This window comes from Nerophis ophidion, linkage group LG03 (assembly GCF_033978795.1).
Source record: "Nerophis ophidion isolate RoL-2023_Sa linkage group LG03, RoL_Noph_v1.0, whole genome shotgun sequence".
NCBI lineage: Eukaryota > Metazoa > Chordata > Actinopteri > Syngnathiformes > Syngnathidae > Nerophis > Nerophis ophidion.
The window spans coordinates 64,451,468-64,470,233 of NC_084613.1; the positions used below are offsets into that span (position 1 = coordinate 64,451,468).

At 39.7% G+C, this 18,766-nt stretch overlaps 1 protein-coding gene across 4 annotated transcripts in view; it reads left to right on the plus strand.

The window, feature by feature from the left end:
- Positions 1-6,394: 6,394 nt before the first annotated feature.
- The window catches only part of asap2a (ArfGAP with SH3 domain, ankyrin repeat and PH domain 2a), a 116,731-nt gene continuing 104,359 nt past the window's right edge, over positions 6,395-18,766 (plus strand). For all 4 annotated transcript variants that reach the window (XR_009806207.1, XM_061895871.1, XM_061895873.1 and 1 more), the window contains exon 1: positions 6,395-6,909. Coding sequence is in view for 3 of the 4 variants with exons in the window: in XM_061895871.1 (XP_061751855.1) it covers positions 6,784-6,909 (126 nt within the window). In the remaining variant the exon portion in view is untranslated. The remainder of the gene's footprint in view (positions 6,910-18,766) is intronic.

The window sequence follows — 18,766 nt, forward strand, 5'->3', positions numbered from 1 at the left end:
AGGCTCTGGATCTTTCTGTGTGGAGTTAACACGTTCTCCCCGTGACTGCGTGTGTTTCCTCCCACCGCCAAAGACATGCACCTGGGGATAGGTTGATTGGCAACACTAAATTGGCCCTAGTGTGTGAATGTTGTCTGTCTATCTGTGTTGGCCCTGCGATGAGGTAGCGACTTGTCCACGGTGTACGCCACCTTCCGTCTGAATGCAGCTGAGATAGGCTCCAGCACCCCCCATGACCCCGAACGGGACAAGCGGTAGAAAATGGATGGATAAATGGAAAGTAGAAAAAATAATAAGCGTTTGATAGTGCAACCCATTTGAAGAAACAATTTGAAAATATATATTTTTTCACGCCATTATTTTTTCATTTGTTCCGAAATAGTGGGAAGATGTAGAGGAGTGGCATAAGGACGTATACAATATTTATTTCTTAATTATTTTTGAACATACATTTTTTTTTGTTCTTTTATTAGTCAAGATTATTACTTTTATTTATGATACTATGCTGAATTTCATGTTACAGAAAATAGAAAAAAAAATAATAATTTGAAGAAATATATTTTTCACCCAATTGTGTTTTAATTATATTTTCCCAATATGCTTTTAAAATATGAGAAGATGATAGAGAATATGCAAACTTTTGTATGTCTTGCACTGAGTAGAGGTTTGGTCGGCCACTCTACAATAAAGCCCCAACTGGTGGAGGTCTGCAGCAATAGTTGACTTGGTGGAACTTTCTCCCGTCTCTCTACTGCAACCCTGAAGCTCAGCCCCAGTGATATTTTGGTTCTTCTTTACCTCTCTCACTAAGGCTCTTCTCCCAAGATTACACAGTTTGGCAGGATGGCCAGGTCAATGAAAAGTTGTGGTCATCCCAAACTTCTTCCATATAAGGATTATGGAGGCCATTGTGCTCTCAGGAACCTTGAGTGCTGCAGAAATTATTTCCTAACCTTGGCCAGATCTGTGCCTTGCCACAATTATATCTCTGTTGTCAATGACATCAAGGATTTGGATGAATATCAGAACACCCAGCAACTACAACAACAACAACAACGATAATGGAATCTGACGGAAAACAAACATTGACATTCGACTACAAAATTGCAACGCTCCAAGGGATTACCCAACAAGATGATCTTCATTCATCGACACTTAAAGATATTCAGAGAGCAACACTGGAGAACAGGAAAGTATGGTACTGAAAACCTTCAGTAGCATAGTCCGGAATTAGATAAGGATATAGATCCAGATACAAATGTTGTCTTTCACACCAGGAATAATTGTTCTTATTATTCAGATAAAAATATAACAAAAACAACAGAAAATTGTTTGCCATCTACAACAAAGTGAAGCATTTTTTGGAACAATTCAACAAATCTTTCAAAATTATCGCTATATCAGAAACATGGATGGATGCTAAAAAAGGAATGGTTTTTGACCTAGAAGGATACGAACTAAATTGCAGTATTTATGTGTGCATTATAATACAAAACCCAAAACCAGTGAAGTTGGCACGCTGTGTAATTCATAAATCAAAACAGAATACAATGATTTGCGATTCCTTTTCAACTTATATTCAAATGAATAGACTGCAAAGAAAATATATTTCATGTTCGAACTGAGAAACTTATTTTTTTTTTTGTGCAAATAATCATTAACTTAGAATTTAATGGAAGCGACACTTTGCAAATAAGTTGGCACAGGGGCATTTTTTTGACTCTGTTACATGGCCCTGCCTTTTAACAATACTCAGTAAACATCTGGGAACTGAGGAAACCAATTGTTTAAGCTTTTCAGGTGGAATTCTTTGCTTTTCTTGCTTGATGTTCAGCTTAAGTTGTTCAACAGTCCGAGGTCTCCATTGTGGTATTTTACGCTTCATATTGCACCACACATTTTCAATGGAAGACAGGTCTGGACTAAAGGCAGGCCAGGTTAGTACCCACTCTCTTTTTCTAAGAAGCCACGCTGTTGTAACATGTGGCTTGGCATTGTCTTGCTGAAATAAGCAGGGGCGTCCATGGTTCAGCATTAATGGAGCCTTCACAGATGTGTAAGTTACCCATGCCTTGGGCACTAATACACCCCCATACCATCACAGATGCTGGCTTTTGAACTTTGCGCCCATAACAGTCTGGAAGGTTATTTTTCTCTTTGATCTGGAGGACACAACGTCCGCAGTTTTCAAAAACAATTTGAAATGTGGACTCGTCAGACCACAGAACACTATTCCACTTTGCATCAGTCCTTCTCAGATGAGCCGGGCCCAACAAAGCCCGGGGCGTTTCTGTGTGTTGTTGATATATGGCTTTGGCTTTGCATATTAGAGTTTTAACTTGCACTTACAGTTGTAGCGACGAACTGTAGTTACTGACGGTGGGTTTTTTTTTGTGTTTTTGAGCAAATGTGGTGATATCTCTTACACACTGATGTCGCTTTTTGATGCAGTACCATCTGAGGGATCGAAGGTCCGTAATATCATCGCTCACGTGCAGTGATTTCTACAGATTCTCTCAACCTTTTGATGATATTACGGACCGTAGATGGTGAAATCCCTAAATTCCTTGCAATAGCTCGTTGAAAAATGTTGTTCTTAAACTGTTCTACAATTTGCTCACGTGAATAGCTGAGCCTTTTGTAAAAGCTGCTTTTGTACCCAATCATGGCACCCACCTGTTCCCAATTAGCCTGTTCACCTGTGGGATGTTCCAAATAAGTGTTTGATGGGCATTCCTCAACTTTCTCAGTTTTTTTTGCCACTTCTACCGGCTTTTTTTAAACATGTTTCAGGCATCAAATTCCAAATGAGCTAATATTTGCAAAAAATAAAGTTTTTCAGTCCGAACGTTAAGTATCTTGTCTTAGCAGTCTATTCAATTAAATATAGGTTGAAAAAGATTTGCAAATCATTGTATTCTGTTTTTGTTCAAAATATACACATCATTGGTTTTGGATTTTTTTTGTATATATATATATATATATATATATATATATATATATATATATATATATATATATATATATATATATTAGAGGTGTGGGGAAAAATTGATTCGAATACGAATCGAATCGTTTACTTTGTGCGATTCAGAATCGATTCTCATTTTTAACAAATCGATTTTCTTTTTTTTTAATTGATTTTTTTTAATCAATCCAACAAACCACTACACAGCAATACCATAACAATGCAATCCAATTCCAAAACCAAACCTGACCCAACAACACTCAGAACTGCAATAAACAGAGCAATTGAGAGGAGACACAAACACGACACAGAACAAACCAAAAGTAGTGAAACAAAAATGAATATTATCAACAACAGTATCAATTTTAATTATAATTTCAGCATAGCAGTGATTAAAAATCCCTCACTGACATTATCATTAGACATTTATAAAAAAAAATAAAATAAAAATAGTGTCACAGTGGCTTGCTTATACTTGCATCGCATCTCATAAGCTTGACAACACACTGTGTCCAATGTTTTCACAAAGATAAAATAAGTCATATTTTTGGTTCGTTTAATAACTAAAACCAATTTACATTATTGCAATCAGTTGATAAAACATTGTCCTTTACAATTATAAAAGTTTTTTTTTTTTAAATCTACTACTCTGCTTGCATATCAGCAGACTGGGGTAGATCCTGCTGAAATCCTATGTATTGAATGAATACAGAATCGTTTTGAATCGGAAAAATATCGTTTTTGAATCGAGAATCGAATCGAAAAAATCGATATATTATCGAATCGTGACCTCAAGAATCGATATTGAATCGAATCGTGGGACACCCAAAGATTCACAGCCCTAACATATATGTATACATATACTGTATATATGTATGTATATATAAATATAAATGTATATATAAATATATATTTATAGTCGAGGTTTCTGTGGTTTATTTGTTATACAGTGCTCAATACCGAGGTAGAGCGGAATATACGTTAAGTCAGGAAAAAACACAAGAGGCTATATCATCCCTACAAGCCTGTTTCCCAGGTTTCCCTGCTCATCAGGGGATTTTATTTTATTTTATCTTTTAAAATCCCCTAAAGCAAATATAAATGTATATATACAGTATGTATATATGTATTCACATAACTTTATTGATCCTTTGGTGTGGGCCTACAGACATATTAAGGTTACAATAGCAGCAGCACTACATACAGTATACAAGACATTGGCAAAAGAAGCACAGCACGCAGAGCAAACAACTAAAAAATAGTACGCAATAACAGTATGAATTAAAAATTATATGTGCAATCATATCCAAGGCAGAAATTCATATATTGCCTAATTTCCCTATGCCACGCCTCCCATCTTCTGACTATCTCCTGCCCTCCCCCTCCCTCTTTGTGAGGAGTTATTGACAGTTTTATGGCACGGATAACAAAGGATTTCCTTTTTACTCCCATAGAGTAAGGTGGTGAGCTACCATCGAAAGTAGAAAGTCGAAACGGCAATTCCCTTGAATCTTTAACAGTGGTGTATTTGACCTTTTGCCCCCTTGCGGTCATTGAAGCACTATTAACTTTTTATACCAGTTGCTTATTAATTCTATTTATTGGTGGAGCTGAACTTAAAATAGCATGTGCCAACACAGTGACTCTGTATTGCAGATGTTTGTCAGGGTGCAAGGTGGGAGCTGTTTTGCATGTTAATTTCATAAGGGATTATGAGGTCTGCTGGCCGGATGGGGTCAGCCTGGGTGTTTGGCGCTTCATTTAACAGCATGTACTGCTAGTTTGGAAACATCTGCAGCCAAGGGAAAATGAAAGCAAGTATTTATGTCGTTTATGTGAAACATATTTTGTTTAGGAAGTAACGCAGCACAGGGAGGTGACATGTATTTGTCTTGGTACCAGCTTTAGTGCAGAACCAGTTCATCCTGTTTCTTTTTTTTTTTTTTTTAACCATACAGCAGTAAACATCCGCTTTGAAATATGCATCAGAATCAATGTGTACCAATGCATTTAGGTACTAGATTAGAAAGTGTACTTAACTATAATTTCTCTCAAGGGACAAATAAAGCACTCTATTCTGTATGTGTATTGAGCAATACTGACATTATTGAGACATGTATTTTAGGTATTCTATGAGCGCATGAAAGACAATATCATAATGAATATTGTTTCCATTTTGTCTCTTGTGGTTCAAATCTCCATGTTATCTCCCTGCAGTGCAATACATTTTAAATGTATTTCAATGGTTCACGTCAAAAAGTGAAATATATTCCATATATTCACTACAATATTCCCAAAAAATATGTCCATCCATCCATCCATCCATCCATCCATCCATCCATCTTCTTCCGCTTATCTGAGGTCGGGTCGCGGGGGTAGCAGCCTAAGCAGGGAAGCCCAGACTTCCCCCTCCCCAGCCACTTCGTCCAACTCTTCCCGGGGGATCCCGAGGCGTTCCCAGGCCAGCCGGGAAACATAGTCTTCCCAACGTGTCCTGGGTCTTCTCCGTGGCCTCCTACCGGTTGGACGTGCCCTAAACACCTCCCTAGGGAGGCGTTTGGGTGGCATCCTGACCAGATGCCCAAACCACCTCATCTGGCTCCTCTTGATGTGGAGGAGCAGCGGCTTTACTTTGAGTTCCTCCCGGATGGCAGAGCTTCTCACCCTATCTCTAAGGGAGAGCCCCGCCACACGGCGGAGGAAACTAATTTCGGCCGCTTGTACCCGTGATCTTATCCTTTCGGTCACGACCCAAAGCTCATGACCATAGGTGAGGATGGGAACGTAGATCGACCGGTAAATTGAGAGCTTTACCTTCCGGCTCAGCTCCTTCTTCACCACAACGGATATAAATATGTATTGTTTAAAAATATTTGTATTTATACATCTCACAAGAACAACAAAACAATTTAATAAAATTGTACAGATTGTTAAAAAAATTGTATTGTAACTACTAGTTCGTGCTCTAATCAGCAAATGTACAAATATATTATGAGCCTTTAAATTTAACTTCTGAATTCAAATAAGTAGTGCAACATATTGAAATGTATTGAAATGCACTTGTAATATAACAGTACACTCACTGTATCGATGTATCAAGAAAGCAATGGTGAAGCTGCTTTCAGGTACAAACGGAATATTTCGCTATTACAAACAAAACTTAAAGATAAATTGGGGATTGTAAAAAAAATAACAAAAAAGTAAAATAAGATACAAAAGCTATTTTTACACATTTGAACTTGAGGCTTTTTCAGTCAAGTTTCTGGAGTGTTTTCTTTGAGTTTTTAGAATTACAACAGTTCATGTAGGGCATTTGAATGTAGCACAAGTATATGCCTACTCTGGATCCTGATTGGCTTCCAGCTTCACACCGCCGTTTTCTATTGGCTGATGACGCTCCATTGAATTCCCTCCTCTATGTGGATTTCATGCGCTCGAGGATGAAGCGGCTTCTTGTTGATTTCCCGGGGCTCTCTGGAGTGAAGCCGCCCGACCCTCAAGTCGGACATTCGGACAACGAGAGAGGACAATAGACCAAGCGGAGGGAACATAAGCGTATCTTTTCAACAGAGGCACAGCCGCTAAACCTGATGTAGCGGTAGTATTACCACTGAAAGGCAGTCGAGAGAAGAAACTGTCCTATTTCGTAGGAGCACCGTGTTGGGACCGAGCCTCCGTCCGAGTCCACCCAGACATGGTCCACTGTCAGCCCAGGCCGCCGAGGACTCTACTACCGCTGATTTGAACCTGCCGAAAACCGTTTGGGAGTTGGGAAAAGAACGCTTCTGTGTAATTGGAGAGTGATACCGGCAGTCATGCCCGATCAAATCACCGTGTCAGAGTTTGTGGTGGAGACCAACGAGGACTACAAGTCACCCACCGCCTCCAACTTTACCACCAGGATGTCCCACTGCAGGAACACCGTGGCTGCCCTCGAGGAGGTGAGTGTGGACCTTGTGGCCATGCAAATAATGTCTGCATGTTACACTGGAATTATTCTGGTAAATAACAAGAAGAACAGGACTATAACCCCACTCATTAACGTTTTTATTATTGCATTATTTAACCATAGCACACGCACAATGCAACATTAGCTACGCCAGTGGTCCCCAAACTACTGTCCGTGGGCCGGATGCGGACCGCCCGCGTCCAAAGTCCGGCCCGCAGGAAGTCCCAAATTTAAAAAAAAAAAAAAAATAAAATATATATTTAAAAAAAAATATGTCCTTTCTAATCTATTTACCACCGCTTTTTACTCTCTGTGTCTCCTACCCGCTCACGATGCATTTTTCCATCAACATCATGTGCACCATCTTTCAGTCAATCATTGCCCGTGGAATATGTATATGTATATATATATATATATATATATATATATATATATATATATATATATATATATATCCATTTCCTAAAGCTTATTCCCTTCAGGGTCGTGGGAGACGCTCTATATATATATGCACGTATGTATGTATGTATACACATATACATGTATGCATATATATATATATATATATATATATATATATATATATATGTATGTATATATATATATATATGTATGTATATATATATATATATATGTATGTATATATATATATATATATATATGTGTATATATATATATATATATATATATATATATATATATATACACATACATATATATGTGTGTATGTTAGAGGTGTAACGGTACATGTATTTGTGTTGAACCGTTTCGGTACGGGGGTTACGCCACGCAAGCGTACCGAACGAGTTTGTAGGCAGAAGTCTTCACAAGCTGCTCTGCTTTCTGCCTCTGTCTCAGCAGCAAGTCTTGTCCCGCCCACACAACCATCTGATTGGTTACATACAAAGCCAATCAGCAGTGCGTATTCAGAGCAATGTAACAGCCAATCAGCAGTGCGCATTCAGAGCGATGTAACAGCCAATCAGCACTGCGTAGTCAGAGCGATGTAACAGCCAATCAGCAGTGTGTATTCAGAGCGATGTAGTCAATGCTTTAGCGTCAAGCAGATATTCGTTTAGCAGGGGAGCAGCAGACAGGGTACTAACCCCAAATTATAAAAAACACATCCCAGTCACAACTATTACAAACATCACTATGAGCCCGTTGCCCTTCTAGAAACTTTAACTGCAGCTCAGCTAGCTCACAGTATAGGCTTGAGGTGAAGGCTAAGTAGCTTTTAGCGTAACGTTAGCTCATTTTGCTGTGTGTGTGTGTGTGTGTGTGTGTGTGCGTGTGTTAGGGGCAGCAAAGCCCTGTCTGTCTGTTATTTCATTGAACTCCATGGTGTTTAGGAATGAATGGTCTCTCCTATTGCTATTGTACTATTTTTTCAGCAATAGTTACATTAATCATTACTAATGTAGCAGCCTAGTTTTGAATGGCAGGGTCCCTGCTATCCCATGTTGACAAAAATATAACATTTACATAATAAAAGTCAACTACAGGCTTCCCAAATGCTGTAATAAATTAAGCATGATGAGTTGACTTGTAACTGTTTAATGTTGCACTTTTTATATGTAGAAGAAAGGTTTTTTCATTTCATTTAATCAAAGCAACAACTTGATGCACTTTAATGTTGATTAACGTGGGAAGAATTATTATAGTGTTCTAAATGTTAAAAGGATAAAGCCATTGTTTACAGATTTGGTGAATAAATAACCCAAAAATTTATATTTTGTTGTTTTCTTACTGTACCGAAAATGAACCGAACCGTGACCTCTAAACCAAGGTACGTACCGAACCGAAAATTTTGTGTACCTTTACACCCCTAGTGTATGTAAATGTATATATATACAAATATTAGGGGTGTAACAGTACGTCTATTTGTATTGAACGGTTTTGGTAAGGAGGTTTCGGTTTGGTTCGGAGGTGTACCGAACGAGTTCCACACGGACATATTAAGTAGCACACCACACGTTGTGTAAACAATGCACTACGAATGGATTTACGTGGACTCCGACTTAAACAAGTTGAAAAACTTATTTGGGTGTTACCATTTAGTGGTCAATTGTACGGAATATGTACTGTACTGTGTATAGCTCGGTTGGTAGAGTGGCTGTGCCAGCAACTTGAGGGTTGCAGGTTTGATTCCCGCTTCCACCATCCTAGTCACTGCCGTTGTGTCCTTGGGCAAGACACTTTACCCACATGCTCCCAGTGCCACCCACACTGGTTTAAATGTAACTTAGATATTGGGTTTCACTATGTAAAGCGCTTTGAGTCACTAGAGAAAAGCGCTATATAAATATGATTCACTTCACTTCATCTACTAATAAAAGTTTCAATCAATCAAAAAAACAACAACACACGGCATGCTTGCAGCGACCGGGCTACGATAGACTGACCATACCTCCTCTTTTCATCGGATATATCCTCTTTTGCGGAGCTGTTCAGGTGGAGTTTCTCAAATGCCTCAAATGTCCGTCTTTTTATGTTAGGGTTGCATGTATTTTCAATTTACGTCCAGGGTTAAGATGGGGTTAAAAGATAAGAAAAATTGTGTGCGCAGCAACATTCGTGAGGGAGGGGCAGAGACAGAGAGAGCGAGAGAGTTATGATAAACGCGCATGCGCCGCCAGGCTCTGCTTTTTATCCATAGATTTATCAGATTTAATTTTTTATTATTTATAGCAGGGCTGTCAAAAGTGTGCTCCGGAGGCCATTTGCCGCCACAGCTAATGATTTAAAGGCCCACGGCACATTCTAAAAATACTATTAAAATAAACAAAAACGTAAACAAAAGTGAAATAAAAAGTTTAAAGGCTAAATGTAATTTAGAAAAAGTTGCAACGTTGACTAATAAAACAAAGCAGTTTTTTTTTTCAAACTGTCATTGCTCAAAACATAATATTGAATCAAAATCAATGTTATTATGAATTTTTGACCGATCCAAGATTCCGATTACTTCACATCAAATATTCCACTAAGAAAAATATTTTTGGTGGAAGATTTATCAAATTTGTATATATAAATAACCAAAAAATGAATATTTTGTTATTTTCTTACTGTACCGAAAATGAACCAAACGGTGACCTCTGAACCGAGGTACGTACCGAACCGAAATTTTTGTGTACCGTTACACCCCTAATAAATATACATACATATATACATACACACATAAATACACACACACACACATATGTGTGTATGTATATGTATATACTGTGTACATATACATATATATGTATAGATATTCATTTATATATGTATGTATGTATATATATATATATATATATATATATATATATATATATATATATATATATATATATATATATATATATATATACATTTCCTACCGCTTATTCCCTTTTGGGGTCGCGGGGGGCGCTGTTGCCTATCTCATCTACAATCGGGCGGAAGGCGGTGTACACCCTGGACAAGTCGCCACCTCATCGTAGGGCCAACACAGATAGGCAGACAACATTCACACTCACATTCACATTCACACACTAGGGCCTATCAACCTATTCCCAGGTGCATGTCTTTGGAAGTGGGAGGAAGCTGGAGTACCCGGAGGGAACCCACGCATTCACGGGGAGGACATACAAACTCCACACAGTATATTTTGTTATTTTCTTACTCTACCGAAAATTAACCGAACCGTGACCTCTGAACCGAGGTACGTACCGAACAGAAGTTTTTGTGTACTGTTACACTCCTAATAAATATACATACATATATACACATACACACACGCACACATACATATATATATATATATATATATATATATATATATATATATATTAAAGACGGCGTGGCGAGAGTGGCCGTGCGCAACCTGAGGGTCCCTGGTTCAATCCCCACCTAGTACCAACCATGTCACATCCGTTGTGTCCTGAGCAAGACACTTCACCTTTGCTCCTGATGGGTGCTGGTTAGCGCCTTGAATGGCAGCTCCCTCCATCAGTGTGTGAATGTGTGTGTGAATGGGTGAATGTGGAAGTAGTGTCAAAGCGCTTTGAGTACCTTGAAGGTAGGAAAGCGCTATACAAGTATAACCCATTTACCATTTGATCCAACACTGTAGTGTTGTTTGTAAATGGCACTGCATGGATAGAATAAATACATAAAACAACGGTATTATTATATCAATTTTGGCATTAAGATAGCTGGATGGATAACTAGCTTGGGATTAGCACTCCAGTTGCCAGCTAGTGATTGGGGCTCTAGTTGCCAGATGGCGAATTGCGGACGTTTTGCCAGCCCGCAATTCGCGGACTGTATGCCAGGTAGCGATTAGCGCTCTGGTTGCCAGCTAGCAATTAGCATGCTAGTTGTCGGCTAGTGATTAGCGGCACGACTGCTATCATTTTAATATCTCTGTATCTTTGTTGAAAAGGTCCCTTTACAACCAGTTTAATATAAAACGGAATGTGTTTACTAGATATATAAATAGTGGATCCCCACTACATCGCTCCTTTACTTTAGGGGTCCTTGGCTTGGACAAAGTTGAAGACCCCTGCTCTAAAGAGCACATTTGCATAATTGTCCAAAGGGATATGAACATTTCACATTGAAGGTGCGGGCTTCACGGTGGTAGAGGGGTTAGTGTGTCTGCCTCACGATACGAAGGTCCTGAGTAGTCAGGGTTCAATCCCGGGCCTGGGATCTTCCTGTGTGGAGTTTGCATGTTCTCCCCATGAATGCGTGGGTTCCCTCCGGGTACTCCGGCTTCCTCCCACTTCCAAAGACATGCACCTGGGGATAGGTTGATTGGTAACACTAAATTGGCCCTAGTGTGTTAATGTGAGTGTGAATGTTGTCTGTCTATCTGTGTTGGCCCTGTGAGGAGGTGGCGACTTGTCCAGGGTGTACCTGGACCTATCTCAGCCCGATTGTAGCTGAGATAGGCACCAGCGCCCCCCGCGAACCCAAAGGGGCAAAAGCGGTAGAAAATGGATGGATGGATGTTGAAGGTGCCCTAGAAGTACATATACACACGGAAATATTTTAACCAAGTTTTATTAAAAAAGAATAGACAAGAAACATTAAATATTTTTGTGTTTTTGAGAGCCATACTATTTTCTTTTTGAGTGTTTCAATATGTTTATCGTCTTCTGTTTTAAATTTTAAAGGTTGTAGAGTGTATTTTAAAAGAAAAACGAGTGGTGCACGACCGGTAGGGCTGCGGAAAAACTTTGACCCACATTCGAATCACGATTCCTTCTTTATTATGATTTTAGATTAATTCATAATTTTCAAAGAAACATTTTTTTTTTCAGGAATACATTTTTTAGATCAAATCTGCGCTTACTCGCTGCGCAAATACGCCAGCAGCAAATACGAGTGTTTGTAACCTGTTTCAAAAAGGTTTTATACATTTTTTTATATAAAATAATACATTGCGAGAATCGATTTTAGTTGAGACTCGTGTTGAATTGAAATTTCACCCCAAGAATTTCAATAGAATTGTGAGTTGTTGTAAGATTCACATCCCTAACGTCTGGTTTATGTGACATCACGTGGGTTTACTTCCAGTTGTAGACACCTCCGTGTCACATTCCTCCAAGTAAAGATCGATCACTCTCTGCTAAGAGAAGACACGTGTGTGTGTGTGTGTGCGTGTGTGTTTGTGTTTGTGCACGCTTTCTTCTGTATTTTCTTTAGGCTATAGCATGCAGGTCCTCCGGAGAAGAGACGCTTCCGCTTTTGTTCCCCGTCTTTTCTCCTCCTCTTTGTTGGGGTTTCCCGACTTTGTGTGCTCCATGCCAGCGCCTCGCCCAGCTTGCTGGTAAAAATAGAATTTCCCACACGAGCGAGTATGCAGGCGGTGTGTGTACTGTTATGTGTGTTAGTGTCTTCCTGCTCTATAAAGTGGTGACATGTGAAGTGAGGCAGTTGGTCCTTGCTTTTTCTGAGTGAATATTTTCCCTTGTGAGCAAGAAAATTACTGAGGAACATCAAAAAGTAAACAATCTTGTCCAATTAGTCGGTCACAAAAAGCCAAAGAAAAAGCAAAACAGGCAAATGTTTAATGTTTTTATCACTGGTCTTGGGAGAACCTGCTGTCTCACATTTGAACTCCAGGTTTTCGTGCTATTTTACAGACATATTTTTTAACTATATTTTGGTCTAATTCTGAATTTTGCTACCTCCACTTGAGAGAATCTGCTGTACTCAGAGCTTTCAGGTTTCGTTGTATAAACAATCTTGTTGAGACAAGATCTGCTTTATTTTTTTGGAAAACCAGGCTAATCCACATCTTAACTCAGTGTCAACCTCCTTTTAAGCAGCCTGAGCCTCCACACCTTGGAGATGCCAGGTGATTTATTTTTACTTTTAAACCAGTGTTCATACTGCTGTCAGGTGTTTCGCTGGCATCATCACCTAACCGCGCATTCATCGTTTTTTTCAGAGTTCTTTAAATGTGTGGATTTGACTGCTGGTCTGTGAAGTGGAAAAGTTACTAGAATTCAACGTGTGGCTGTTGGCTCTGCTCAACTGTTATTCTTCTGTTGTTGTTTCACATTGACCTGCAGGTGCTTTGGCTTGCCCAACACAAGGCCTTATTGTTAGCGTAACACAAGCTCGTTCATTAGGGCCCGTTTTAGCAATTATGTGGCGGTCTGCATGGGGAATGCTTTGATTCATTGTCTTTTTGGCCCAGAAACAATCAGGGATGCTGACGTACTCATGTACTGTGCAGTGCTCATCCTTTCAAGTTCATGTCGCTGGGAATATTATTTAAATGTTGAACCATTTTTATGGCAGGGCTCCTCTCAGATTATATAATACAATTGGGACTTACACTACTTCACCAAAACATTATTATTTTGGGGCTAATATTTTTAGCAATATTCTGTTCACACCAGAATTAGTTTATTCTCTTACAGAATTAACTTCAAATCAATTTATACAGTTCTTTGTTTTTCTCCAGCTGCTGCACCTCCCCTGATGTCTTCTGGTGTCGAAAGGTTTTAAAAGTCTATCTTGATTTAGGAACATTAAAGTTCAAGTTAAAGTACCACTGATAGTCACACACACACTTTAGGTGTGTTGAAATTACCCTCTGCTTTTCACCCATCCCCTTGTTCAACCCCCTTGGAGGTGAGGGGAGCAGGGAGCAGCAGCAGTGGCTGCGCTCGGCAATCATTTTGGTGATTTAAACCCCAATTTCAACCCTTGATGCTGAGTGCCAAGCAGGGAGGTAATTAGTCACAATTGTATAGTCTGTGGTATAGGGCTGGGCAATATATCGATATATACGATATATCGCGGGTTTGTCTCTGTGCGATATAGAAAATGACTATATCGTAATATTCGAGTATACCTTCTCGCGCAGTTGCTTTTAGCTGCTGGCATTCAGGCTCTTCTCACTGTTTCCTGTCTCTCCTCACAGACAAGCAGGCGCACATTCTGACATACGTCACGTCATACGTCACATGCGTGTCCACCCTCGCAGGGCAGAGAGGTAGCATACTGGGCTACGTTAGGTGCTAACGTAGCCGTACGAGAGAATGCAGGATAGAGTGGGTACTGTTTTCTGAGTTATTTGCATACATATTATATAATTTTACATTACATTTTAAATCATATTTATACTCGTAAATAATTTATTAAAAAAACCAAACATTCTCTGGTACATTACACGGCACATGTAAGAGTAAAAAAGACACCCAAAAGAGGTTGGTGGATGAATCAAAGAATACATCTAAAAGTAAAATTTTGTGTAGAAATGCACCCAATTGCAGGATATGTCGTCTAGATTTTCTAAATGTTCTTTCCAGTTTGGTTGGCAGCACTTCCTGCTGATAAAAATGTTCCTCTTTTTTTTTCTACAAGGGTGCTCACATCCCTATTGAATAACAAAACCAAAATAACAACAAAAGTGGAACGGTCTTCATTTGTTGGTTAATCTTTAGCCAAAGACGGGAAGGCAAGGCAGTGTCGACAACGCTGTGGATTCCTACTGAATGCATCCAACCTCACATCGCTTTACAATTGCTCTCTTCGGACTCATATTGAGCAAGCATAGTTTGAAAAATGCTAAGGCTCCCCCGCCCCCTAAAAAACAACAACCCTTAAAGCACACAAAGAAGAAGTTAGCACACTATCTAACAACAGCACTGCTCTGATGATTGAATGAGCACGGTGATCTCTGCCTTCTCCCAGAATCGATGTACTGCCTGTCACAAAATGGCTGTGTTTTGCAGGTACACTGAGACAAGGTTTGTACACCAAAGTATATTTCTATTTTGTATGTGGTTCTTCATCAAAATGTTTGTAAAATGAGAGGTTTGTAAATCAAAATTCCATTGTACACAAAATCTCACACACAACTGAAAGATGCTTCTGGATTCATTCTGGTTGCCTACAATCATACATTAATATATAATGTTGTTAAATATATGTATGTATTAGAGTTTAAAATAGTGAGACCATATATAAGATTCCTTATATCTTTTGCCATACATTTTACCTTTGAGCTATGAGTTGAGGATAGTATGATTGCAGCGTTTTCTAAGGCTATATTGAGTGACCATATCATTTTGAGAGATGGAGGGCTAGCACAGCGGTGCTCACAGCAAGAAAGTCCTGGGCTCAGGGTCTTTCTTGTGGAGTTTGCATATTCTCCCTGTGACTGTGTGGGTTCCCTATGGGTACTCCAGCTTCCCCCCACCTCCAAAGACATGCACCTGGGGATAGGTTGATTAGCATCACTAAGGCCCCTTCTACACTAAGGTTATCCAGGGTAAATACCACCTAACTTTATCCTTATCCACACACACACAATGGTCGTTTAAGACCCCCTCCCCCCCTCCGTCCGCTGGCGCAACGCAACTTATTATATGCGCGGAAAATATGCACGTCATAGTCACCACCAGTGTTGCTTTGTGTGCAAGTTCTCAAATTAAATTAAACTTATCTGTTATGGTATTTCAATTAACTGGAATCCAGTGTGCTGTGGGGTCTTGTTGTAGTGAATCACACCTGAGACATCATAAATTAATCAAATCTTTAATGGACATGTGAAAGTAAACAATGTGATGAAGAACATTTTCAATCAACTTAGATATCTGGTCAGGACACTCCTCACTCTTTTGCCTTCACCTTCATTGTCCATTGGTTTTTGGTGACTTACAAACGTATATACTCTGAACCTAGACGTTGAGTCTACGACATACATGGCGGACAATAACTGATACAGTCTGCTTTGCCATTTCAAAAGCTGTTTTTTGTGGTTTTCTCTAATCGGCCAGGTAATACAAAGCACACACTATCTTTTTTATGACACCCACCGGAGCCCGCATTCTCCTTGTCTCTCCTTTGACAAGTGGACAAAGTATTTTGGTAAGTAGAATCACAGCTGACCTGGACATTTGAAAGTTCTCTTGCCGTCTGTGAAGTGTTGTATCCGAAATAGCTGCAATCGCTTTCTCTTACGGTATTCATGTGTGATTTCCACAAGCGTCTGTATAGACCAAAGGAGAAACACAGGCATGTCTGAATGACTCGCCTCCATATTTCCAGTGGCTAGCTCAGAGTCATGAAACTACTTTATTATTAAGCTGGCTGTGGCGCGTTCTTTCTGACATCACTTCCTGTGTGGCGCGCGGTCTTTCTGGTGTCACTTCCTCTCCGAGCTCAGTTTGTAAACGATCGATGAGTCCATACAAAGTTAAGAGACAGAGATTCAAGAAATAAAGGGCGCACTTACCCGTGTAAAAAAATTATCCAAGCAGGGGGACCTTAAACGATTGTTTAGTGGGGCTGATTGATACGGGGCTTATGCTAAATAATTATTTGTTTAAGGAGTTATCAGGCTTATTGTAGACAGGGCCTAAATTGGCCCTAGTGTGTGAATGTGATTATGAATGTTGTCTATCAGTGTTGGCCCTTCGATGAGGTGGCGACTTGTCCAGGGTGTACCAAGCCTTCCGCCATAGAGCAGGTGGGATAGGCTCCAGACCACCACAACCCCGAGAGTGTCAAGCGGTAGAAAATGAATTTTTCTTGATATAATGTCTAGTTTTATGTTGCTTTGTTTTAAAGCAGTAAGCTAAAGAACGTGATTACTCTCATCCTACTTTGTGCAGTGATGCTTGAGCAGCCTAAAGGGAAGGTAAATCCTTTAATTGATGACAATGCGGCTGTTTGGTTTTCACAAAGGTTTTTCTTAGTGTAATTTGTAAACAAAGGAGATTAATTTGTGTTAGTAATGTGTGATTAATGTGCAAATCTGCTCTACCAGATGGCTTGTTTGCTTAGGATTGCCAAGTCAGGTGGAAGTAGTGCTAACAACGAACATAACCAGGGGAGCAATCAGAAGCAAAGTCTTCCCTCCATTAGGTTTCTTTTTAAAATTTCTAAATATACGAGAAATGTGTATCTCAAGCCAATAGAAGTATTTTCTTTTAAACCCAAAGATCCTTTAATAGGAGTGCAGAGTTTCCTCTACATTACCAATATACCCTTGTCGGTTGGGGCGTGGTCACCATCACATCATTGTATAATCTATCCATCCATTTTCGACCGGTTGTCCCATTTTGGGGTCACGGGGGGTACTGGAGCCTATCTCAGCTTCATTCGGGAGGAAGGCGGGGTACATTTACCACGATAATATGATTTTCTTGAAAAAGGCTAAGAAAATGTATAGAGTACATACATTTAAAAGAAATGTGTGTTATTAAGCCATGCGATGAGGTGGCGACTTGTCCAGGGTGTACCCCGCTTTTTGCTTGATTGTAGCTGAGATAGGCACCAGCGCCCCCTGCGACCCCAAAGAAAATAAGTGGTAAAAAATGGATGGATGGATGGTGTGTTAAAGTTAAAGTACCAATGATTGTCACACACACTAGGTGTGGTGAAATTTGTCCTCTGCATTTGACCCATCTCCTTGATCAGCCCCTGGTAAGTGAGGGGATCAGTGAGCAGCAGCGGTACCGCGCCTGGGAATCATTTATGGTGATTTAACCCACAATACCAACCCTTGATGCTGAGTGCCAAGCAAGGAGGCAATGGGTCCCATTTTTATAGTCTTTGGTATGACTCGGCCGGGGTTTGAACTCACAACCTACCGATCTCAGGGCGGACACTCTAACCACTAGGCCACTGAGTAGGTCTAGGCCACTGAGTCAGTGTTATTAATTAGTAGTGTTATTAATTAGTATCATAATTTTATACTATATCGTTTTACTATGTTTTCAATTGTTGCTGCTTCTTGTACATTGTACTTTGTTGAGAATTTTTCAAGTGTCTACAGACTTTGTGACTTTTTATTTATTAAAAACGACTAGCAACTCATGTATCATCTTTTTCTGATGTTATTATAGAATGTTGTACCTCAATCTCTCCGATGAAAAGCCAGCGGCAGCAAGTATGCCGTCACACTTGATTGGCGCTGCTGCTCCAGTTGGACTTTCTCGCCTTAAAAGTCGCCACTGTTCTCTTGATATTTTCCCATTTTGTAGATAGGGTGTATCTGGGATATAGTAAAGTACGTCCACATCGCAGACATGATAAGTAAGCTCCAGAGAATCGCGTGCGTCTTGTTTACATGATCAAAACATCCTGTTTAGGCAGCACTGTTTTTGGTGATCAAAGTCTGTTTTTGGCAGCCAAATTTCAGTGCATCACTTGTCAATAGAGCACAAATAATAGGCTATATATATACATATGTATCCATTCATACTGTATCGAGCTGCTGGTTGTAATGTTTTATGTTCGTGTGGTTTTGATTTTAGTTTTATTTTTTCCATGATCTCAAACACACCGTCCGTGCCTGAAGGCGGATTGGCGGAGAATGAGGTGTTGTGTGTCAAGGGAAGCACGGAGACGGAAGT